General features: G+C 41.0%; 1 protein-coding gene across 2 annotated transcripts in view; it reads left to right on the top strand.

The window, feature by feature from the left end:
- The first annotated feature begins 3,207 nt into the window (after positions 1-3,207).
- Positions 3,208-24,732, top strand: part of LOC117371361 (metabotropic glutamate receptor 7) — a 150,081-nt gene continuing 128,556 nt past the window's right edge. The window contains exon 1 of one of the 2 annotated variants that reach the window (XM_033967024.2): positions 3,208-3,421. In XM_033967024.2, coding sequence (XP_033822915.2) covers positions 3,310-3,421 — 112 coding nt within the window. In that variant the 5' untranslated portion in view covers positions 3,208-3,309. The remainder of the gene's footprint in view (positions 3,422-24,732) is intronic. The other variant, XM_055222142.1, reaches the window with a different exon arrangement.

Raw genomic sequence — 24,732 nt, 5'->3', positions numbered from 1 at the left:
TAATATTATAAATGATATAAAAATGAAAATGAATAATATTTTCTCTTTTTCATCCTGAGGTTATGTCCCCCGGTTTGTCATTTCCACACATCCATTGGAAGTTCCTTTTCATTTAAAAATCACTCTCTCTTAAACGGCTTATGTTTCACAATAACTGCCTGGAGATTTCATTTTTATGTTACGGAAAAGAGCGTTTAAAATGCTGAATTATGTTTCTGCTGACACTGATCCTGCGCTGTGCTCCAGACGCCGTTCCCCGCTGTGAACGCCCCGTGTGCGCTTGTACAGTGACCGCTGAGCGTCTCAAAGCCTCCGACGCCTCTGTGCTGTGTCGGCTCTGTGAGGATTTACTTCAGCGGCCGTGTCAACTAACTCACCAATAATAAATGAATTTGGAAAAGAGAAGCAGAGAGTGAGTGGAACTAGTGTCTGACCTTCAAATCCAAACGTTTTAATATAGTTTCAGCGCCTATGAAATGTTACAAACTGTATTTAACTGATAAACTGTCAATTCTGTCCGTGGTCGGTTACGGTGACGTAGTTTTAGAGTTTTTAATAAATATCTGTGTCAGTCCATGGGTCACAGGTAAAATGACTGTGCAGGTAAAGCCTCTGTCGAGTTGATGGGTCTGAGTGTTTTCATTGTTCACGGTGGACTGACCTTTGACCTGCAGTGACCTTTGACCCCTGCTCTGACGTGCACAGTTGATGCTGTGAGTTCCTTTTTGCACAGAGCAGTAATCGCTTTGTGGTACCTGGAAAAATCCCATTTGACCAAATATACACAGATTGTTTGTATGTTTCTTTCCAAAATGTCACAGTGACGTCTGCTCTGGGCCCAGGTCTCACTGAAACAGACGCACCTTTTTCCTCGTGTAGAGTCTAAACACTGGTCTTTTCCACAGGCTGGTGAAGCTGTTTTATCAAGGTCACGTGTGTAACATCTGCTGGTTTAGTCAATTATACGTGAGGTGGGCAGTGCAGAGGAGGACCACCTGGTCCTGAGAGCGTCCTCTGGGCTTTAGAGCTCTGTTTGTCTTCATGTTCTCATGTGCTCATTTCTATATTTAGTCATATATTAGTGTAATAATCATGTAGTTTGAGCACATATCACGACATGTACGAGCTGTAACGTGTAGATCAGTAAAGTGGTACATGAAAGTGTTTCCATTAACATTCTAAAAATGTGTAAATGGTCTTCTTCATGGAATGAACTTGGGTCTAACATTGAATTCCATTTGCACAAAAGAGCAGTTTTCAAGGATCTTGGACTGAACCTGGAGCCATTTCTGAATGAGTGGGAGTGTGTTAGTGTGAGAGTCCTGTCCTCAGCAGAGGTGAGGGGAGCAGAGAATCAAGCAGAATAGAGAAGGAAGTACGCTTGGATTTATTTCCACTTCTCTGAGGTTACTGTGTTTTGTGCCCGCAGGCTTTTCTGCCCGGGTTTAACATGCAGAGAAGCAGCACTTTGCATTTGTCAGTGAATAATGCTCCGTTGTGTTGTGACACCGTACCCAGTGGTCATAACGCCGTGGTTTGTTTAAAAGGTCTGTTTGTTGTGATTAAAATACTGTATTGGTTTTAATCTTTTGTGCCTGTCCTTCAGAGTGTTTACCTTCGGGAGACTTGAGCCCTGCAGGTCACTCGGCGAAGCCTCTGTGACATCTCGAGTCACAAGTCAATAAAACACCAGACACGTTTAAGCAACTGCATGTCAAGGACACGGCTGCTAAATCAACAGGGTGTGACCTCGGGCTCAGCAGCTTTGCTTATACGGCTCGTATTCTGCTACTGTGAGCACAAAAAGACTGATTTTGTAGCTGCTGGTCTTTGCCATAAAAACACAGGGTAGAAGGATGAATTTGGTGAATGTTGATGACGATGAAGGTCCAGCTCACAAACCTCGTATCTCAGGGTCGTACTATGGAGCTGTTGGCTAAAAAATAATGTGCAGCAACGATCCAGGAGCTTCAGAGTGTGACGGAGGAGGATTTTCTCTTCTGTGGAATCTTTTATTTTAAATTTAAACACATGGGGCTGAACTTATTACTTAAAATTACATCAACTGAACATTCAAACGTGTCATTTAAAATCATCTTTCGTACTTCCCCCAGTCCAACAACGGCCTGAATCAGTTAAACTTTTACATTTGTGTGGCACGTTTTTGTAAATTCTTTTCAGACGATCGGATAATTTGAGGAGGAGACGGAAAACTGAACGGAAGAACAGTAAAAGTGAACAAAAGACGCTTCAGTTTCAGTGTCGTTAGCGCCTCCTTCAGACAGATATAAGGCAGCGTCCAGGAGGAATCTGACCAGAACTGAAGAAGCGTCTTGTAGAAGCGAAGACGTTTAGCTGCTCGTCCAAGCCGCGGCTTGGACGAGCAGCTAAACGTCTTCGCTCCTACAACTTTTCCATCCATTTGACAGATTTAACTTTCGTCTTTTACTCTGGATCAGACCTGGACGGCTCGACTGAGGGATCACGCCGACACAAACCTCTGAAAAGAAGACGTGTTTCAGACGTCGAAGCTCCTCTGCGATTTGTTCTGACCATTAGCAAAGACGCAGATGGACACTGACGTCGTAACCTCTGACCTCTCTGATATTTGCCGTAATCGCCAGCATCGCCCGCGCTCTCTGTCGTGTCGAACTCATTATGGATTATATTGACATTAGAGTTTGGTTAGCGCTGCGGTTTCCCCGTCTGATCAAACGTACATGGATTTATCTCGATTCTCGTGGTTTATATAACTTTATTTCGTGTGTGTTAAGACTTTTTTAGCGTACGGAAAACGAGGTCAGCTGCTTTTTTTTTGCTCGTTCATCTTTGGCTCACATTTAATTCATTACTTCCCAGCACATGTCGCTACACGTTTTATCTTTTCAAACCACATTCTCACAAATATTGTAAAAGTTTATGAAAATTGAATACGTTTTCCTTGGATTTAAAGTTCTGCTCAAAGTAATTAAGTTGATGGTTTGAACATTATACTAATTAATTACATAAAGACACCGTCAGCAAATGTAAAAGCCTCGCCAATTATGAGGTGTGGAAATAAACGAGAAGCTCACAGCCTGTCGTGGTTTAAAAAGTTGATAAATGCAGTGCAATTAGAGCGAGATAGCGACATTATTACGCTAAACGTTTTTATTATACTCGACGTAATCTAACAACCGACAATCCTGTGTTTTTCTCCTTCAGATTCCTCAGATAAGCTACGCGTCCACTGCCCCAGAGCTGAGCGATGACCGCAGGTACGACTTCTTCTCTCGAGTGGTGCCTCCGGACAGCTTCCAGGCCCAGGCCATGGTGGACATCGTCAAGGCCATGGGCTGGAACTACGTCTCCACCGTGGCGTCCGAGGGCAGCTACGGCGAGAAGGGAGTGGACGCCTTCATGCAGCTGTCCAGAGAAGCAGGTCTGTGACGCCGTTTAACTTAATGTTTCTGAAAATGGCTGTGTAGAAGGACAAGGACATTCTCTGGAGACGCTCTTTACCCTTACATGTGATTTGGGGTCATAGTTTTGTCAGACGTCCATAAAACAGTTTTTTAATTGTTTTGTCTCATGGCTACAACTCCTATCAGAGTAGAAATAAGAGTTTAATGAGGGTAAAATGTGTTTTCTAAGGTATAATTTTCAATGATGCAGCTTTGATGAAGTGGGAAAACAAGGGAAGTTTATTTGTACAGCACAGTTCAGACACAAAGTAATTCAAAGTGTTTTACAGAATAAGAAAGACCTTAAAACATGATCATAAAACTTACTTTAAAAGAGAAAAGTGCAGAGTAAAACCCTTTCAAAACCCTGTCCTGTGCACAGAAAAACAACCGTCTGGAGCCTTTTAGCTGCAGAAAACTGAAACAGTGATTCCCCATGTTTAGTCCTGGTTTAGTCCTGGTTTAGTCCTGGTTTAGTCTCTGGTTTAGTCCTGGTTTAGTCCTGGTTTAGTCCCGGTTTAGTCCCGGTTTAGTCCCAGTTTAGTCCCGGTTCAGTCCCGGTTTAGTCCCGGTTCAGTCCTGTTTTAGCCCTGGTTCAGTCCTGGTTCAGTCCTGGTTTAGTCCTGTTTTAATCCCGGTTTAGTCCTGTTTATTCCTCAGAGTGTGAGCTGGTTCTCACGTCTCAGATGTTCTTTTGCTGCTTTAAAGTCTTGAGCCACAGGAGTCGATTTGACAGATTTGATTTGAGATTCGTCTGATTGTTCGTTCCCAACATTCCAACGAAACTCGACAGAACCAAGAGCGACAGAAATGGTTTGATGTGTCATTTTTTTGAGGTTTTATTTGTCTTCTTGGAGCAGTTCCAAGAAGACGCAGAATCTATCACTGATCTATAAATGCTGCTGATACAAACATGACACACAGACTGGGCACTGACTGTCCAAACTGTTCATTGTATTAAAGGTTCTTGAAAGGAATTGATTAGGTCTGAATGTGTTGATTGGTTTTAGTTTAATCTCTGTGACATTTTGAGTGATTTGCGGCGTGTTTCCCTCTCAGCGGTGTAGGATGCATCGTGACATTTATACCCTCCACTTTTGTGAGGATTATGAAAGGACACGGCGCTGGTGGGGAGCAGGGAGGGGACCAGGGAGATCTTTTTAACTGTGCGAACACAAACACCCAGAGCCCCACGTTCACCAATAATCTGTTTTTGATCAAGGCCCAGACTCAGCGGTCGACCTAAAGAACCGAAACGCCTCATTTATACCTGGAGACAGACAGAAATGTGTGAAAACAGAGCAGATTTCAATAGAATAAATCTGTTTCTGAGGTAAAATAACTTTTCATTCTTAATGTCAAAAGGAAATTCCAAAGGAGATGTGCGGCTGCGATTAGATTGTCCCAGAATTGGACGTTTGCCTGATGCGTTTGACAGTGTGAGAATGAAAAAGCAGACACACCCGAGCGTCAAAATGAACCACGTTGACGGTACAAATGTAAGACTTTTTAAACATGTATGTTATTGGAGTATTAAACTGCACGTCTGAAATATTTAGCAGGTTCCTTCAGTTCATCCTGTTATCTGCAGAGTTCTAAGTTATCCACATATTGATCCCGGAACTTCCTCCTCTCTGTTCACACGTTGCATCCAAATATAGATCTTTGCACGCAGCGCTGGTCATAAATTAGACGGTTGTTGTTTCCAGCGCGGCGCAGACAAAAGGGGCAGACTCGCACAAGCACATTGGCTTTGTTTCAGTGAGCAAACATCCAGAGTGATTAGTGAGGATGTGGGGGACGCCTCTGCGATCGGACAATAGTCTCCAGCTAATGGCGCACTTCAGAGTGAAGCAGCTCAAAACAAGTTGGGCCAAGTGAACGAAATTGGATCAGTACGAGAAAATGATGAGAATGAGTCTGGAGGACGTGATTGGACTTTAAAAACACTGAGGAACATTTCACATTCACCACTTGATGGCAACAAGAGGTCGTGTGATTGTTTTGACTCCACAAAATGAAAAGAGCTTTAATAATTTTATGAATGAAACACAAAGGTTTAGACAGTGTTGGGCCTCCTCTGCTGGAACTAAACATGATCAGAAAAGTGAATTTATTTTCATAAATATGTCAAATGAAATATTCTCTCACACAAACTGGACGTGTACGTGTCCCGTGATTGGACTCTAGAGACGGAAAGGTGACAGTTTATAGAAAGTCAAACTAAACCCAGAGATCCAAAGCCAAATGAGGAGTAGAGACTGATCTCGTTGCAGATAAACTTTCCACGCCATTTTCAAGACGGGCCTTTCACGAAAAGCTGGATATTACCCCTGTGCTAGCTAACCTATCCCTGTGAGGAAAAGGGTTTGTCCGTCAGACGAGCGACTCTGAACGGTCCTCGTGGTCACAGCTTCTGACAAACGCTGCAGATTGTTCTGTTGTTGTTCGGCTACGACACTTAAAGCTAAAGTTTAAAAACATTTAGAGACACTGGAGTGGACCTGCAGCTCAGCGACGCGCAGGGAGACGGAGCTCCACTGAGGAAAAGTGAGTTTATAATGTGAATAATAACGTGGAGCATTGAAGTCGCCTCAGTTAAAGCTGCACTAAAGTTTGTTCAGTCTCATCTGTGCCACATTTTCACTTATTTGCTGATGTTTAGACTATAAATAGTTTGTTTTGTTATTGTCTGGTTGTGTCTTATATGAAACGGCGACATTGTGCAGTTTATTGGAAAGACTTGTTTAAATCATTTTGGTGGATTTTGTTTGGCATCTTTAAATCACATTTTTATTATTTTTTTTTGACAGTAGCTGAACTTAGTCTTCTTCTCTTAATTGTGAATTTAATGCTGCTTATTGGTTTTAAATGCTCCTCAAATGAAGTGTTGTTTGACGAGTCTGTACTGAGGTGATGTTGTAATGTGTAAGTGGGACGTCACTCAAGGGTCAAGGGTCAAACGCACGACCCGACACTGTGTTTTGATGATGAACATTATAAATCAAATGTCAGGTTTACTTAATTCAATGCTTGATTAATGATTTCAATGAATCAGAACATCTATAACCAGCTTAGTTTGAAGGTTTTCATATTTTTTTTATCTCAAAATCGCCTCAAGTGACGGCAGAAGATAGAAGTCAAACGCTGAGTTCAAAACACCTCGAGCGAGGAGCTGTCAAACCAACCCCGACCGCTCCGTCTTTCCCTCTGGAGCCCAGTCTCTCTGCTCAACCACGCCCTGACCTGCAGAGCAAAGGCATTACGACGATCGCTCTGCCTTAAAGCGCGTCATGTTCAGTCGTCTCAGAGGCTTTCGTGATCGTACGATGTTTCAGTTTCGCGGCTGCTTCTTGAGTCCATACCCTCTGGAGCCGCCTCCTATTATCTCTGAATCAGCGGGAACGCTCAGGCCGGCGCTGTGAGATGTTTGCTTTCTCCGCTTTGAAAGGTGGAGACTGCTGAGTGGGTAACAGGACCGCTCAGACCACGGGCACTTAGTATGGGCCGCGTACGCCGAGCGGGAGTAATGCCTCGAGGCTGTTTACCATGTGAAACGTTTGGGGAAAACAGGCGCACCAGGCGAGACGTAATGGCCAGCAGCTCCGGCCCCGCAATAAACCCTCCGCATTCCATGTTTCTTTCATGAGCCACTGTGACAATCAGATAAATGTCAGAAATTTTCAAAATGTATTTCAAAGAGAGCGCGACGTCTCCGAGCTGATGGAGTGAAATGGACTTTTACCGTCGATGTGAGAGGATTAAGTCTTATCAAAATATAAGGTGCGTTTTTGATTTATAGTAGAACTTTTCATCCAGTTTACACAAGTGTGCGCCCGTGTCACCGATTGCATCTCATGTTTGAACACATTTATATGTATCTACACTTAATATGACACACACATTTATATCTACACTACACAATACACAGATATTTTAGTACAGGACTGATGTGGTCTCTTCTTTTAGTTCCTGTTAGGACTCTGGCCGCTGCATTTTGGACCAACTGGAGGCTCCTTATAGTACTTTATAGTACTTTATAGTACTTTATAGTACTTTATAGTACTTTTGGGGCAGGCGGCGAGCAGAGAATTACAGTAATCAAGTCTGGAAGTAACAAATGCATGGAGTTTTTCAGCATCGTTTTTAGGTAAAATATTTCTAATTTTAGTTATATTTCGCAGGTGAAAGTATGCGGTTTTACAAGCTAGGTTTATATGGGCTGTGAATGAGAGATTTTGATCAAATAGGACTCCAAGATTTTTTACAGTAGGACTAGAAGCTAAACTCACATTGTCGAGTGAGATTATCTGGTCTGACAGAGAATCTCTTTGACCTTTGGGACCAACGACAATGACCTCTGTTTTTTCAGGATTTAAGAGCAGGTAATTCAAGGTCATCCAGGTTTTGATGTCCTTCACACAGGCACTGAGTTTATCTATTTGATCAGTCTGATTTGGTTTCATTGATAAGTACAGCTGAGTGTCATCAGCGTAGCAGTGAAAATTAATGCCATGTTTTCTGATAATGTTCCCCAATGGCAACATATACAGAGTAAATAGGATTGGACCAAGCACAGATCCTTGTGGAACACCACAGGCTACTTTAGAACAGGGAGAGGTGCTCTGGTTTATACTAACAAACTGGTACCTATCTGATAGATAGGATTTAAACCATTTGAGGGCGGTCCCTCTGATTCCAATGTCACATTCTAACCTCTGCAGTAGAATGTTGTGATTAATGGTGTCAAACGCTGCACTGAGGTCCAGTAGGACCAGGACTGAAGCCAGCCCGTTATCAGCAGCAAGTAGTAAATCATTTGTTACTTTAAGCAGTGCAGTCTCTGTGCTGTGGTGAGCTCTGAATCCAGATTGAAATTTTTCAAATATATTATTGTCCTGCAGGTGGCGGCAGAGCTGTTTCACCACAACTCGTTCTAGAATTTTTGAGAGGAAGGGAAGATTAGAGATGATCTTCAATACCGTGTTACTTCAGTGAAAGTTTTTTGGCTCGATGCATTTCAGCGTCTGATAAATCTACATTAATGAAAAAATGAAAAGTATTGATCCAGACATGAGGGTCAAGCTGTTGGATGTTTTCCAGCGAAGGGTCAGCAGTTTTTTCGCTGCTGTTAAATCTGCAGGTCGTGTCTTTTTGTGAAAAAAGACCAGAATAGTAAGTTTAAAAAAATCATTAATTAAGAAGATCAGTGGAGAAAAACATAAATATTCAGTGTAACAGTTCAATTAGATAAGAACGTGCAGTTTTCCAAAATGCATCGACGTGTTTACTGTCCCAAAGCTCATGGATAAAAGGACCAGTGACGTTCTCCGAGCTTTTGTCAAATAAGTTCTGTGTAGAAAGTTCTAGTGTAATATCTCCATTCTCCAATACTGCATCCAAATCTTTACTCCACACGTTTTCAATTTCAACAGTTTATAATTTGCAAAAAGTTATAGATTATATATTTCTGAATGTGGTTTGATTTTATTGAGCGATATATTTCAGGATGTCATTGCATTTCTGGGTCGTGAACTGAAACAAGCAGCACCAGCTTCTCCGTTTCAGTTACTATAAACTATTTGTATGTCTGTTTTTGGCCCGGATGCCCTTCCTGAGACACTTGACTTCATTTTTCTTGCGTCCCAATGTTGCCATAATGTTTGTCAGTCTGGCTCGCAGGTCGGCTACGTCCATTTATAAGTACAGTCTCTGGTTATTCCCTGATAATTATTGTATAAATGAGAAAAAATGCGATAAAACCAATCGTTCAGAGTTGTTACTGTTGTGCAGAAGGGTCATTTAGATAAACAAACTTTCCTTTTATGCTCTTTTCCCGTTTCCAGCTCCTTTTTCTGGCTCAGTTTGATGAAATCCTTGTCTTCCATATACGGCGCTCCACCCCAGGGGCTACAGCGTCTGAGGCAGCAAACAAACAATTTAGGCCTTATTTGAAGGAGCTGCTTTAAAAGGCACTTTGGGATGGGAGAGGTGATAAAGTGATAGACCGCAGAGAATCTCTTCAGCTTCGTGCACTAAAGCCCCGCTGTCTCTAAAGATATAGCCACGTGTTTTCATGCTGTCAGGTCATTTCACACTGATCCCAAAAGTCACTATTTTTCAATGCCCACAAAAATATGAGAAGAAAAACGTGTTTGTCCGTGACTTTAACCCTAAACCTGACCCTCATATGTGGAGTCTGTGTGGAAATTTGGTGTCACGATGTATTTATTTATTTTTTTATAAAATGCAACTTTATCTCAAATGTTTTACAGTCATTTATAGATTTTAAGGTGCCCTATGAAACTTTCTGGTGCAGGGCATTCATTCATTAATAAATGTATTTTTATTTTTATTTTATGCATTTATTTAATTCATTTTATTGTATTTATTTTATTGTATTTTATGCATTTATTTATTTATTTCATTTTATTTTTTGCATTTATTAATTTATTTCTATTTTATTTTATGCATTTATTTATTTCATTTTATTTAATTGTACTTTATTCATTTATTTATTTATTTCATTTTATTTTATGCATTTATTAATTTATTTTTATTTTATTTTATGCATTTATTAATTTATTTTTATTTTATGTATTTATTAATTTATTTTTATTTTATGCATTTATTAATTTATTTTTATTTTATGCATTTATTAATTTATTTTTATTTTATGCATTTATTAATTTATTTTTATTTTATGCATTTATTAATTTATTTTGATTTTATTTTATTTTATGCATGCATTTCATTTCATTTATTAGTTTATTTGGGAGGGACAGTGTACAAAAACATTAAAGATGCTTTACACCAGATTACAGAGTTAATTTACATCTGTATTTATTTATTTATTTAATTTGATGCATTTATTTATTTGATTGGGACAATGCTAATGTACAGACAATGACAGCAAAAGACAAAGTTTAAATCTGTCACTTGGACAAATCTTGTCGGAGTGAAGACGTTTTCTGCTCGTCCAAGCCTCTTCTTCAGTTGTGGTCAGATTGGACGCTGCCTTCTTATCTGTCTGAAGGGCTATTACACGGCTTTTGTCTCCAGTTTCAGCCTTAACGACCCTATTCAACCTTTAATGGCCCTCCTATTGTTCTCTTTGTTTCTTTTTGTTCACTTTGGGTCTGTGAGAGATTACAGTGTGTCTCAGGTTTCTGTTTAAGGAAAGAGGACAGTAATCTGACCAGAACTGAACAGAGGCGTCAAACTCATCTTCACCGAGGGCCACATCAGCAAAATGGCCGCCATCAAGGGCCAGATGTGACTGTGGCAGGATAAATGTCACTAAATGTAAACAAATGTCATGTAAAATAAATGTAACTACTTTTAAACTTATTTCGTAAAACGTATTTCCTGATAAACTCACATTTTTAAAAGTGTGTATCTGGTCAGAACCTTCAGCTCTGCTTCAAAAACAGACTTTTTTAGCCTTTTAATTATTGGACAGTTTGTTGTTTTTCTTGCAGTCTCACTTTTTCACACTTAGCTCCGTGTTTTGTGTCAAAATGTCGACGTAGATTGGACCGACCGCGCCTCATAACACAAAAAACATACAGATTTTCTCCTTAAAGCACAAACTTTATTCACCTTTAGCGTCTTTCTTGAAACTTCCTTCCACGCCCACAATTTTCCTCTTCCTGAACAATTTGGGAAAAACTGAAGAAGCGTCTTGTAGAAGTGAAGACGTTTTGCTGCTGCTTGGACGAGCAGCAAAACGTCTTCACTCCTACAACTTTGTGACAGATTTAAACGTCGTCTTTGACTCTGGATCGGACCTGGACGACTGAGGGATTACACAGAGAACAGACGTGATACAACATGATGTAAACGCACTGGATTAGAGCCAAAGGATCATTTCCATCCGCTGTCCCAAAGCGCTGGGGTCAGAAAAAGACCAAAATAAAAACTGCACATTCGACTCATTGTAGTTTCTGTAACTGCACATGACACGATTATCCTGGACAAATTGCGATTAACAATTATCAACGATTAAATCACGATCATTATTAAAGTTTCTGACAGTTTATAAATGTTACGGATAATTATTATGATTTTATTTCATATTTAAACAACTGTGAAAGTGAAAACAACAACGAGCCAAAGATCATCACGGAGAACGAGCTTTTTCTTGCACATTCTGTCGATATAACGGTGATTATCTTTGTCGCCGATTCTCACAATGATATAAAATGTCCCACAAACATTTTCTGTCATGACAATAAACGATATTTTTATTTATTGTCCCATCCCTAGTGACAAATTTAGCTTCTTATTTTACTTTTCTCACATATTGTAAAGTCTAAACCCAAAGGCCACGGAAAATAAACCAAAAACTACACCTTAAATTTCGCTTTGGACAAAACAAACCAACCAAACCAACTTTTTTCCTTTATTACCACTGCAGACTAGGGGTTCCCATCTTATGATTTACGATTTAATAAAGTTAAGATGTTGTGAAAATTGTCCCGCTGCACTAAACCAGTTGTTTGTGCGCCCGCGGTGCAGCGGCGAGGCCCATCTCCAGACGACTCGCTCTGTTTTCAGTGTCGTTAGGCGCCGTATTTATAAAGTAATTACTAATCCAGACATTTCATTCGTAAAGCGGGAGCACTGCTGATATTGCATTACGTCCTACTGTAGTTTAGCCCTAAAGGACCTCTGTAACTGCCCTCTGTCACGCTCTGTCCGCCCGGTTTGTGCCTGCGTAAATTCGTTAGGCTGCAAACATATTTATGGAACACAACACCCGCTAATGCCAAGTCTAATGCTGCAGTTTGATTACTGAGGGAGCCACAATGTCATAGATCACAACTTTATTAGACTCTTTAAGTCCCATAAAAACCCTACGGTCCTCATCACCCTCGCTGTAAAAGTCATTTAATAAAAAGGACTTCACTTCGTCAAACTGAAGTCACCGTTTGATTGATTTCTTTGTGATGCTACTATTACATTTTTATTTATATTGCACATTTATAAACAACTTCAGCTGCCCATAGTGGTTCACATAAAGTAGAAGTATACACCCCCGCGATTATGAAGGTGAAGGTTTAACGGACACGCACCGTCCCGAATACAACGAGGATTTATGTATTTAACGCGCGCTACGTTATTTGCATCTATAATAACGACAATTATTCAATTTTCTTACAGATTGTCAGCCTCATAGCGTGATATTTTGGGGTTTTATTGTCGCATTTTACTCTCCAGACCATTGACTTTGTCCTCAGCCAATCAGAACAGTTTTTACAGCAAAAAAACCCCCCAAAAAACAACACAAACAAAGCACCCGGTCTTATTCAATCTTACTGACACAGGGCCATTTTTTCTTGCAATTTCTCCAAAAATGATTGATCATCCAATAACAATATTCCTCATCAGACTTTTAATATTTTATGAACAAAACAAAACTGCTTTTTTACAAATAAAATGAAGTAATGACCATCAGACAAAGCCACACACTGCAGTACAGGCTAAATGTGTGCGTCTTGTATGTTTACACACTGATATGTTGTGTAACGTTGTGTGTTTCCTGTTTTCATTGGTCTATAATAAATCACAGCTCCAGAATAGTTTGACGTTGGCGATAATGACTCAGACCAAACTCAATTACGTACAAGCCAAACGTTACAGTAAAAGCGTGTGTGTGTGGACGTGTGTGTGGACGTGTGTGTGGACGTGTGTGTGGACGTGTGTGTGGACCGTAGAGCGGCGCGGGGCTGGCACACTGCCCACAGACGGCCCTTCGTTAGGAGGAAGGTGTGTAGTGAGGATAATGACTAACACAATGAGTCATGAGTCTGCAGCAGAGGCGATTCGTGACTCCTCTGCCTCGGGTCTAACTCTCATCACCGGCACAACTTTAAGAAACTCTTCACTCACACTCGCACGTCCCCGCAGTTCAAACGCTTCAAAACAACTCGGCAAGAGAAAGTAAATTGATCAGCTTATTAACGAAGTCTAACGGAGGAAAACAACACGAGGCATGAGACGGTTCAGAGTTAGTTTTAAAGTGGATCTGTGATGAAAATGTGTCGTGAAAACTGACACGGAACCAAAAGGCGAACAGTTTAACAGTTTTTAAATGTGCAAATTAAGGTAGATGGATCAGGGAGTTGAGAGCGGGTTGTTCGCAGTCGTCCAGGAGTAGAGCGTGAGCAGCGAGGTCAGAGACAGAGCTGGGTCGGAGACAGAGGAGCTGAGCGGGTCCAGGGGGCGGGGTCTGACCAGGAGCAAAAAAAAAACATCCAACTTAGAAACGAGAAACAAAATGCAAAAAAACATGAGACTGAGCCAAGCAGAGCTGTCCCACTGTGGACACGAGGACGATCTGGCGCTGAGTGTCAGGTCCACGGTCCCTTTGTCCTCCAGGTGCAGCTTGGTTAGTGATTAGTTGCAGGTGTGTGTGTGGGAGGAGCCTGAATCTCCGCCCAGCTCCAGGTTCGGACGCAGACGGGAGGGGAAAACAGCACAAAGAAAGACAGGACAGACTGGGATCTTGACAGAACTAAACACTTATATATTGAATTGTTAGAACTTTTATGGTCTTTGTTGTCACTTCCTTTGAAATGGGATAAAACCACGAGACATTGCACTTGAGACAACGCTCGGTAAAAGTAAAAACAGGCGAGACGTGGACAAGAAAGCGATCCCGTCTTCACGATACTGTTGCATCTTTCAGCTTATTTAGTTTTCACTTTATGCATCTCTAACAAAAACCACAGTGAACAGGAGCCTCCAGTAAATCAGGAGGTGAAGCATCACTTTTCAGCACAAAATACTGTGAGAGTATATTCCCGTTAAGGGCCCCAAAGCCTTTTGTAGTGCGTAAAAGCTACATTTGGAATATTTTAGTGCATTAAAACGTAGTGAACCCACCCGAGACAAGTGGACTCTGCACTCATTTATCAGCTGATGGTCCACGCTGACTGTTCCGTCATAACAGGACGTATGAGTCGATCCATCAGCCTGTCCCCCGTGGCGCTCCTCCGCCCGCGTACTGCCTTTAAATATATTATTGTAGTAATATGTGGATATAAAGGAAATAAGTCCCACGGTGCCCAATAACCAAACTAGCCTCTGGTACGATTTTTTTCTTCTTTTGTATATTTTCTATAAAGTTTTGTATTAGACGTGAAAAGCAGATGTAGGACTGTATACTGTGAGAGTACTACTGTGTGTATGTTATTACACACAGTACTTTCATGCTGTGACAGTACTGCGTCTTATTACACTTGACAGACTTTGCTTTACTCAGAAAATCAGTATCTTAGATCAGAAGCAGAAGGTCAGCTCCACGTGCCCTGAAAAAAGCTCCGTGTGGTGGAGGGAGAAGACGCTGAAGTGCCATTTTTCTTGAGTACCTTTCTAATGACATACTTAAAGTACTTAAAAGTATTAACTTACTTTTACTAAATTAAATCTTTAATGAGTAAAGTTTTTATTATTTTTCAACTTGGCAAAGTAGGCCAGATATTTAATCCACAGCTAGAAGGTTGTAAAGTTTAGTTCTTGAATATGATTAAAATAATCTCTCCGAGGCCCCGGGGACTTTGTCAGTTCCGCTCAAATGGTTATTGTTGATTCCTCACCAGGTAAACGCCAAAACACACGCACAAGACGCCGGCCCCGACGCTCACGAGTCTTTTCCGAGCGTCGTTATGGCCTTAGATCTGTATTAAAGCTCGTGAATGGCGCTGAGTGTGTTAGAATGACTGTCGTGTGTGTGTTTATGTTCACAATGAGCCCGTATCCAGCCGACTCACTGACTTCAAGTGTCCACCCTCCGGCTCAGCGTGTGGACCTCTGCACACGTCACCTGAGCTGCAGAGAGCTGCACTAGTTGCTTGGAAACAACATAATGGTTTGAAGTGAAGAGAAAAGGATGCAGTCTGCTCTCGCTGTTCAGACAAATACTGTAAAATAAAGAATATGTGAATCAACAGACAGCGGTGAAAAGATAAATATCAAACTACTCAACTTCTGAAGAGCAGATCATTATTTACTCACAGATCTGATTCTGAAATGTTCCATGAAGCGCTGGGTGTGTGACCTCAGAGCTCCGTGTGCTAAGTGACTGTACAGATCCATCTACACTGGTGCAGAAGTCGCTGTTGTGATTAGTCCATCCATGTGTTCAGAAAACGTCGATCGAGGCCTAAGATTAGATTGGACTAGTTTCTCTCTTTCTTTCACGCCCAGGAGAAAATAAGCGCCTCCCCGGACGATCCTGCCTCATCAAATGTTCATTTCTTTGGTCAATAATTGACTCTGGGCCTTTTATTAGCCTTCTGTTAGCAGAAAGATTAGAGCGAGGATCTGCTCATGAGCGTCTTCTCTTTCATTAGCAGAGATCGGGAGCAGCACACGATTGATTACAAACGTGCGTCTGTTTTGTGCGTCCGGGTTCACGGCCAGGACGGTCTGGGAGAGTTCACATCTGTTTAGTTTGGGCAGCAGAATTTTCCCATTGGCAGGAGTCGCAGTGGTATATTCCCTCTCCATCAGCTGCTTTCATAACACTCCAGCAGACATAAAACGCAATCACCAGGAAAGTTGGAACATTTCTTGGCCAGTAAAATATGATTACAATTCTATGTTTAGATCAGCCCATATGAAGTTACACTGTGTCCTTCAGGTTTGGACGAGCTCTGAGGCTTTGGGTCGAACATGTGACTGTGGACGAACAGAAATGACATTGTTCTGTCCTTTTGATGAAATGAATGAGACGATAAAGCGACGCATCGCTCCACGTGTTTGAGACAGAGTGTGATGTTTTTGTGTGAAATAATGAAATGTGGACAGGAAATGTCATTTTTATTATGGAACGATAAGTATTAAGTCTCCTGGACAGAAAACCAGCCTCTGTGTCTTTGTCTCTGTGTCTTTGTCTCTGTGTCTATGTATCTATGTCTCTGTGTCTCTGTGTCTCTGTCTCTGTGTCTTTGTGTCTGTGTCTCTGTGTCTCTATGTCTCTGTGTCTGTGTCTCTGTGTCTCTGTGTCTTTATGTCTCTATGTCTATGTGTCTGTGTCTCTCTGTGTCTGTGTCTCTGTGTCTCTGTGTCTTTATGTCTCTATGTCTATGTGTCTGTGTCTCTATGTCTCTGTGTCTGTGTCTCTGTGTCTCTGTGTCTTTATGTCTCTGTGCCTCTGTGTCTGTGTCTCTGTGCCTCTGTGTCTGTGTCTCTGTGCCTCTGTGCCTCTGTGTCTCTGTGCCTCTAGGTCTCTATGTCTCTGTGTGTCTGTGTCTCTGTCTCTATGTCTCTGTCTTTATGTCTCTATGTCTCTGTGTCTCTGTCTGTGTCTCTGTGTCTCTATGTCTCTGTCTCTATGTCTCTGTCTTTATGTCTCTATGTCTCTGTGTCTATGTCTCTGTGTCTGTGTCTCTGTGTGTCTGTGTCTCTGTATCTCTGTGTCTTTATGTCTCTGTCTCTGTGTCTCTGTGTCTGTGTCTCTGTCTCTGTGTCGCTGAAGGAAAACTCTCCACTCCACATTCTGAATCATCTACAGGAGCCACCTCAGGACAATCTACTGTAAAAGGACGTGATTTTCCTCATGGACACACACTTTGAACTGATCTCTCTTTTATGACGTCGACACAAACATCGGCAGGTTTGAAGTGAACTTTTTTTCTGCTCCAAATTGTAATTGGTCTGACGCAGATTAAAACTTCCTCTGAACAAGAACTGATGCAACTTTGACTTTGTTCTGTAAACGACGGTGCTTTTCCAGAACAAATATTAGGATATTTCAGAAAACTAACTGTTTGGTTGAAGCTGAAAGTGAAGAACAAAAATCACGTTATTCTTTTATCTGGTACATTATAATCTGTCATTTATGTTTTATCTGAAATGACTTAAAGTATTTTCTGGACGATAAGTGTGACTTTTTCCAGTTTGTCGTTGGTGCGACTTATACTCAGATGTGACTTATATGTGAAATGATTCAAATCTATAATGTCACATGTTGGTTCTTGTCACAGTGACAGTCGTGCGAGGGGCTCTAGACTTGGACCAGTATCTACTCCTCCTGAACCACTCAACATTTAAAATATCAACATTACACTCATTTAAAAGACAAAGACAAACACTGAACGCTTCATCTTCCTCTGGAGTTGGTGGATTTGTTCAGAAGCGACACCGAGGATGAAGAATTCAATGGATTTATTGATTTGGAGTGAGATCCAGAGTAAACTTGTTGTTTTTTCTGCTTTATTTATCTGATTAACTGTTAATATCTTACGTTAACAAACCAGACACGTGTTCAGTTCTGTCTGTGCTTCATGGAGCTGAATAAATATAAATGTGTTACGTTAGCGTGATGTACTGATATTCAGCCTGTTGGTCCACATTTTATTATTATTATTAGAACTTGATTTAAAGATAAAATGTCTGTTCTTGGTCTTGAATTTTCCCGACTTATACTCCAGTGCGACTTATATATGTTTTTTCTTCCTTATTTTACATTTTTTGGCTGGTGTGACTTATAGTCCAGAAAATATTTAAACTGACATATTTAAAGAATCTGTTCCACTTATTGGTGCTGATTTCTGCTGATTTGTTATTTTACACATCTGATAATGGAAAAATTAAATGATTTTACAGAATTTACAGATAAAACATAATCAAAACCTCATAGTTTGTGTCACTGTTACTGTAATAAGCCTGTTTTTAGATGAATCCCTGACCCATATTTGTTCTATTTAGTAAATTTTATCCTCCGTAAAACATTATTTGTGTCACATGCCGTGTCCTGGTCAGAGTTAAACATAAATCTCTGTATCTTACGTTGATCCATATGTTTGACGTCAGTGACTGGTTTTCTGTCGACCCACTTTCTTATTTTGTTCGTGCCCAGTGAGATCCCCCAGGATGCACCGGGGGAACGCTATGTGTGTCTCTTAAAGGGGAGGATGATGAAGAGACTTGCCCACCAGAGATCGCACCGATAAATACACTTTAAAGGGGCAGTGATGGCTGTAACACGTCTCTGGGGCCAAACCTAATCCACTGCAGCGAATCTCACACAAACTCCAGCTCAGTGTGGCATTAAAGGAGCAGGGGCGTCAACTCTGCACCAAACACTAAAAGCATCAGCGTAAATAATAGTAAAAAGGAGACTAATTCATGCAGGGGATAAACATCAGGTTATGGTTATGGTGGACTCATGTTTGACACTTAAATTTACTCTAATTAACAAGTGTTTTTTGGTTTCATTCTTATTTTCAAGCAGCTCCACTAACTCCAGCTCTTTTTTTAACACAATAACAGAAGAATCAAAGCCGCGCTCCACGCTGCCTCTGCTGGCAGCTGTTAGGACTTTCCATTTGTGAAAAAACATATTTGAACAATAATCCTTTGTTTACTCTTGATTGTTTCTGAGCGCTGCACTTTTTAAAAAACTTACCATGTATTTTTCATGGAAGTTGTTTACTTTCCTGATAATGAAGCTATTTAGAGCCAAAGCCACGTTCTGTTTTCCACAGTTAAAGATAAAAGTAAGTTTGTGCACACAGTATTTCAGTGATTAGAGTCATTTGACAAAGCCAAGGTTACAAAACGGGACTTATTTTTGCAAATCATCTTTTTGTTTGTGTGTTTATTTAGAAATGTTTGGCGATAAACTGTGGTTTGAATGCAGTTTCTACCAATAATTTAGCCAATTCCAATTCACCATCTGGACATAAAAATATTAATATAGTGTTTGGTGCTGAGATCATTTATTTATTTGACTGAACAAAGAGAAACGTCACTGTATTTTCAAATGAATCTGACGCTGACACAGAGCACACACCGTCCAGAACAGAGAATATCAGACTCATGAAGCAGAGCGACGTGGACCAGTTTGTATGTCCAGGATTTATGTATAATTCTCATTCTTACCAGATTGTTAAAATGGTTAAAATGGTTAAAAATCCATCGTTGATCTTCTTGACTCATCTCCTCACACTGGAAATCAAAAATGAGGGTTAATGAGGTTTTGTCCTTTCTGAAAGTGGAGAAGAATAAATATTCCAAGAAGAGCATCATAAACTTATTTTATAGAAAGTGACAACCATTTATTGACTTTTTTGAAACCGTCTAAGCCTTTTTTTCCATTATTATTATTATTATTATTATTAGTAGTAGTAGTAGTAGTAGTAGTGGTAGTATTAGTATTAGTATTAGTAAATTTATTTATTATTTATAATATTTTCATTATTTATTGTGTGATGCTCTTCATATTCATCTATTCACTCAAGATTTGTGTGATTTATTTATTTATTTAGTTTCGTATTATTATTATTATTATTATTATTATTATTATTATTATTATTATTATTATTACTATTTTATTTTTTTGATGTATTTATTTGTTTATTATTTATTTATGTATTATTTTGTACAGTTTGAGGTTGAGGTTTTGTCAATGTGGAGGTTTTATCCTGGTGGAGGTTTTGTCCAGGTGGAGGTTTTGTCCATGTGGAGGTTTCGTCCTGGTGGAGGTTTTGTCCTGGTGGAGGATTTGTCCAGGTGGAGGTTTTGTCCATGTGGAGGTTTCGTCCAGGTGGAGGTTTTGTCCATGTGGAGGTTTTATTCAGGTGGAGGTTTCGTCCAGGTGGAGGTTTTGTCCATGTGGAGGTTTTGTCCATGTGGAGGTTTTGTCCATGTGGAGGTTTCGTCCTGGTGGAGAACTACACCACCTTTACATGTCTGTGATTCAAACTCCTGGAAAAACACACAAAAATGTAAAATGTTCTTAGAAATTCCTCCGTCCGGCTCTGAATAAATGAACCTGTCAAAGTTTCTGCTCTGTTTTTTTCCCCGGAAACCTAAACTTTATCCCCCGTCCAATCACACGACTCCAGGCACAGGCAGAAGTTTAAGGAACATCTATTACCGACAGTCGCACAATCAGCACGAAGTCGCACAAAAACACATAAATACAGCCGCCCTCGGTGACTCAACTTTCACTTTATCAAACGTCCGCTGGTCGTTACCACATTACCTCTCTCTCTCTCTCTCTTTCCCTCTTCTCCGTCCGTTTCTTTCGCTCTCTCTTCCTCGTCTTTTCGCTCGGGGACAAAGCTCGTAGACGCCGCTGTCGGGTGTAGGATTGATTTGCTGTCGGGTGTAGCTCGTTTGGAGACGGATCTACGTGCGAGTGATGTGTCTACTTCTCTATGCAGTTTTATGAACCGCAGAGTCGGTGTTTGTCTGGGACGTTTCCATGGATACAACGCGTTTTTACTCTAAATTACTGTAATGCGGCTTTAACCTGATCAGACAGAACTATGTGTTTTAACGACCGTAAATTTGGGACTAGAGCGCGCCGGAATATACGCCGCAGGTTTTTGTGTTGTAGCGTGTGATATTTACACAGAAAGACGATACAATGAAGGTTTTGTGTTTTAATCAGAGGCGTCAAACTCATTTACACCGAGGGCCACAGCAGCAAAATGGCCGCCATCAAGGGCCAGATGTGACTGTGGCAGGATAAATGTCACTAAATGTAAACAAATGTCATGTAAAATAAATGTAACTACTTTTAAACTTGTTAAATAATGTTTCTGTGTTTATTATTTATTCAAGTTGTAAATATTACGTGTCTGTGTAACTGTGTATTTTCTGATAAACTCACATTTTTAAAAGTGTGTATCTGGTCAGAACCTTCAGCTCTGATTCAAAAACAGACTTTTTTAGCCTTTTAATTATTGGACAGTTTGTTGTTTTTCTTGCAGTCTAACTTTTTCATATTTAGCTCCGTGTTTTGTGTCAAAATGTCGACGTAGATTGGACCGACCGCGCCTCATAACACAAAAAACATACAGATTTTCTCCTTAAAGCACAAACTTTATTCACCTTTAGCGTCTTTCTTGAAACTTCCTTCCACGCCCACAATTTTCCTCTTCCTGAACAATTTGGGATGATTATTTGCAAATATTTCTCTGTGTCACTTGTTGGGAAAATCTCATTAGTTTATTGTCAATACACACATTAAATCAGTATAGACTTATTTTAAAATGACAGTCAAGCCTTAATTTACCTTCTCACGGCCACATAAAATGACGTGGCGGGCCGCATTTGGCCCCCGGGCCTTGAGTTTGACATATGTGGTTTTAAGTTAGGAAACACTTTTTTTTTTTTTATTGTGTCTGAAAAGCAGTTCAGTTCATCTTTCCCCATGTCTCACTTATGCATTTACTGTTAGAGCGCCCCCCAGTGGACCTTAGGCAGTAAAAAAGTATAAATTAGCCGCACTGTTGTATAAGCCGTGTGGGGGAAAAGTTGCGGCTTATTGTCTGAAATTTACGGTAAATTTGACAAAGATGAGTTGGTCGGAGCCGTGGGGAGGATGATTGACAGGTGGATTAACCAATCAGAGAGACGCTCCATTCTGGGGAAAAACAAACTAAAACAAACTAAAACCAACTTAGAGGATGAAGAAACAGCAGATTTCTATCGACAGTAGCTCAACCAAGCACGAGCAGACACTCTGAGAGAAAGTGGCTCAGTTGGTTGAGTGTTTGTCCACTGATCTGATGGTTGGTGGTTCAAATCCCGCTCTGTACATAAACAGATGGATGTGCTTTGAGTGACCGTTCACCATTAGAATCAACAGTTTAAACACCAAACTCTTATTTATCTCAGGTTAGAAGAAGTTCTTACATTTTGTTCTGAGTGATAGATGAATGTTCTTCTGCGTTTGACAGATCCGTGCTCCAGTTTAGCATCTGTGGTTGGACTGTCCTGACTCTTCTGGATTCAAACAGAATGGAGAAGGGACGGGCCGGTCGTGCAAATGTGATGCAACGTGAGATGATCGTCCAGATGTATTCGCTTCTTGTTCTGCAAAAAAGCAACATCTGGATCTTTATTTAATGCAAAACTAAAGTTGATTTCAGATCCATTAACAGTTTTCTTTGTGAACTGCCAGTTTACAAAAAAAAAACAACAACAACAACCTTAAACCGAGGCTTGATTTTCCTAAAACACCTAAAACTAAAATGACCCCCGATTCAAACTGAAGCTGTTTCTGGACCTTTTGGAGAGCAGACAAATGGCTGCGTTCTCTCTGAAGCTGAAACTCTGTTGTGTGCTTCGTGCTAATGGAGGGACGGCTCGACACAGTAGATTAGGCTTGTGTCGAGTTTTGACAATTCCCTTTTCAAATCCGAAGCCAAAATGACTAAAAATGAGATTCAGTGACTTGTTATAAAGTAAAAAGGTCCAGGTGGAATTGACGTACGAGGTCGTATTTGTCAGAATTTTAGACTTATTCTTTATATTTGTGGGTTTGGAGTACAAACTGATCCCGATTCTCCTCAGAACAGTTGATTTGACTGAAAATAAGTAGATTACAGCTTTCCCATTATGTTTGACACGCCTATTAGTTTGATGGCTCCTTTTACCAGCCTCTGCGCACAAATGAACTAATAAAGAACATTTCAGAAAACCCTCTTATTCTTAAAATCCAGTACAACTTCTCATTTTCGTGTCTGGATGTTTCTGCGCCAGTCGCTTTAAGTTAATCACGTAGGTTTAAATGTATGTAGTCGTTTCTTTTTAAATGATTGTGCGGCAAAAGTCCAGCGTGTGGCGTGAAATAACACAATTATTTATATACCCACGAGCAAATTTTCAAAAGACAAGGACTTTTGAACACGCTGACACAGAAATATCCGATGTTTTAAGTGAATTTATTACCGAAAACGAGCTGAGTCCAAACGGGGATTGAACCGTGCTTAAATACTCCCCATCGCGGCCGTGTTTACTCGTGTGTGTTTGCGTTAGCGTCTCCAAAGCGCAGGATCGTTCTTCTCTCTGGCAGTTATTGCGGTGTCAGTTGATGAGCTCCCCGGGGTAAACGGCCCAGTGTTGGGGACTTGGCTCTTGGCCCCCAGAGCTGTTTACTCCCCCCTCCGCTCCACCCCACGCATCAGCAGCACACACAGAATATAATAAAAGAGTAAAGAGGCGGAGGCAGAACAAAGCTACACAAATACTGGCAGTATATGGAGGGTAGGAGGGAAAAATGAATTTCAGGAGCTTTTATGCCAAAGATGAAAGCAGCGTCATGGAGCTCATATAAAAGGACGTGAGTGTAAGTTTACATCAGCACACAACACACACAAACGCACACTTTAAAGGCGTTAACACTGGATATGAGGATTCTTTCTGTTTTCTGTAGTTTGAGAAATTGACGTCAGCGCGATGCCCGGAGCGTTCACTTCAGTCGACCTATAAAAAAGCGTTATCTGCGGCGCTAAAGCTGTCAGCGTGCATCAAACGCGCGGATCGTGGGGTACGTATTAGACTCGCCGTGTTCAGAGAGAGTCCTGTTGTGCTTCAGAATAAAGTGGCCCGGGCTGCTGCGGTGTGACTGGACGTCTGCCCCCCGGCGCTCCAGCCTTCTCCTCATTCATCACGGCAAATGAGGCACAGCCTGCAGTGAGACCGGGGCCACGGCCAAACGCCTCAAACATCCTCTGGACTCACAGGCTTCGCTTTGTTAGGAGAAAACACACTGCCCGACCCACACCTGCACGTTCTACAGCGACTGTGCGTAAAGAGAACGATCTAAAGACGCAATTATGCACGAGATCGGCCCGAGCTGTGGGACTCCTGCCCCGTAGAGACAAATGATCGATGAGTCTGTGTTAAGTCCAAATCTGTCAGAGCAACATGACTTTGTACGACTCGACACACCTGCAGTCATAGTACTTGTGTGTATATGAAGTACTTTTGTATATATATTGTTAGGTTTGTGCACTTTTTTTCCCCCCTGTGTTCCTCAGTTTCCTTTGTTTTCCCAGTTTTAAATCATAAAACGTATTCCTAAGTTTTTTCCTCTATATTTTTGTTAGTTTAAGTTAGTTAGAATTTTTTTTACTATTTTTTAAGTCTATTTTTTATTGTTTGCTCCCAGTCGTTTTGTTTTTGCGTGTTTAGATAGTGTGACCCTGGCGTGCTCGCTCTCTCTGCTCACCGCTGGCGTCTCCATGTCGGGTCCGTGTAGCTTTTCGTTAGCGTCACTTCTTCGTCCTGGTGAGTCCGGACGTCCTGTTTTCGCTCTTTATTTTGCATAGGAAAGTTTATGTGTTGTTTTATCGTTAGCGTCAGGACGGCGGCGCGGGCAGCTCCTACGTCTCTGTACAGGGTCGTCCTGTCCAGCGCAGCGTCCTTATTTAACGTTGGACGGCTCACCATGGTCTTTTTTCCTTTGTTACTTTGTTTTTTTTGGACACAGGGTTTGATAAAGGTTTTTTCTCCACAGCTTTCCAACTTAAGAAGAACC

This window comes from Periophthalmus magnuspinnatus, chromosome 5, assembly GCF_009829125.3.
Source record: "Periophthalmus magnuspinnatus isolate fPerMag1 chromosome 5, fPerMag1.2.pri, whole genome shotgun sequence".
Taxonomy (NCBI): domain Eukaryota; kingdom Metazoa; phylum Chordata; class Actinopteri; order Gobiiformes; family Gobiidae; genus Periophthalmus; species Periophthalmus magnuspinnatus.
The sequence above is the reverse complement of the archived record's forward strand: the minus strand, read 5'-3'. Positions and strand labels throughout refer to the sequence as shown.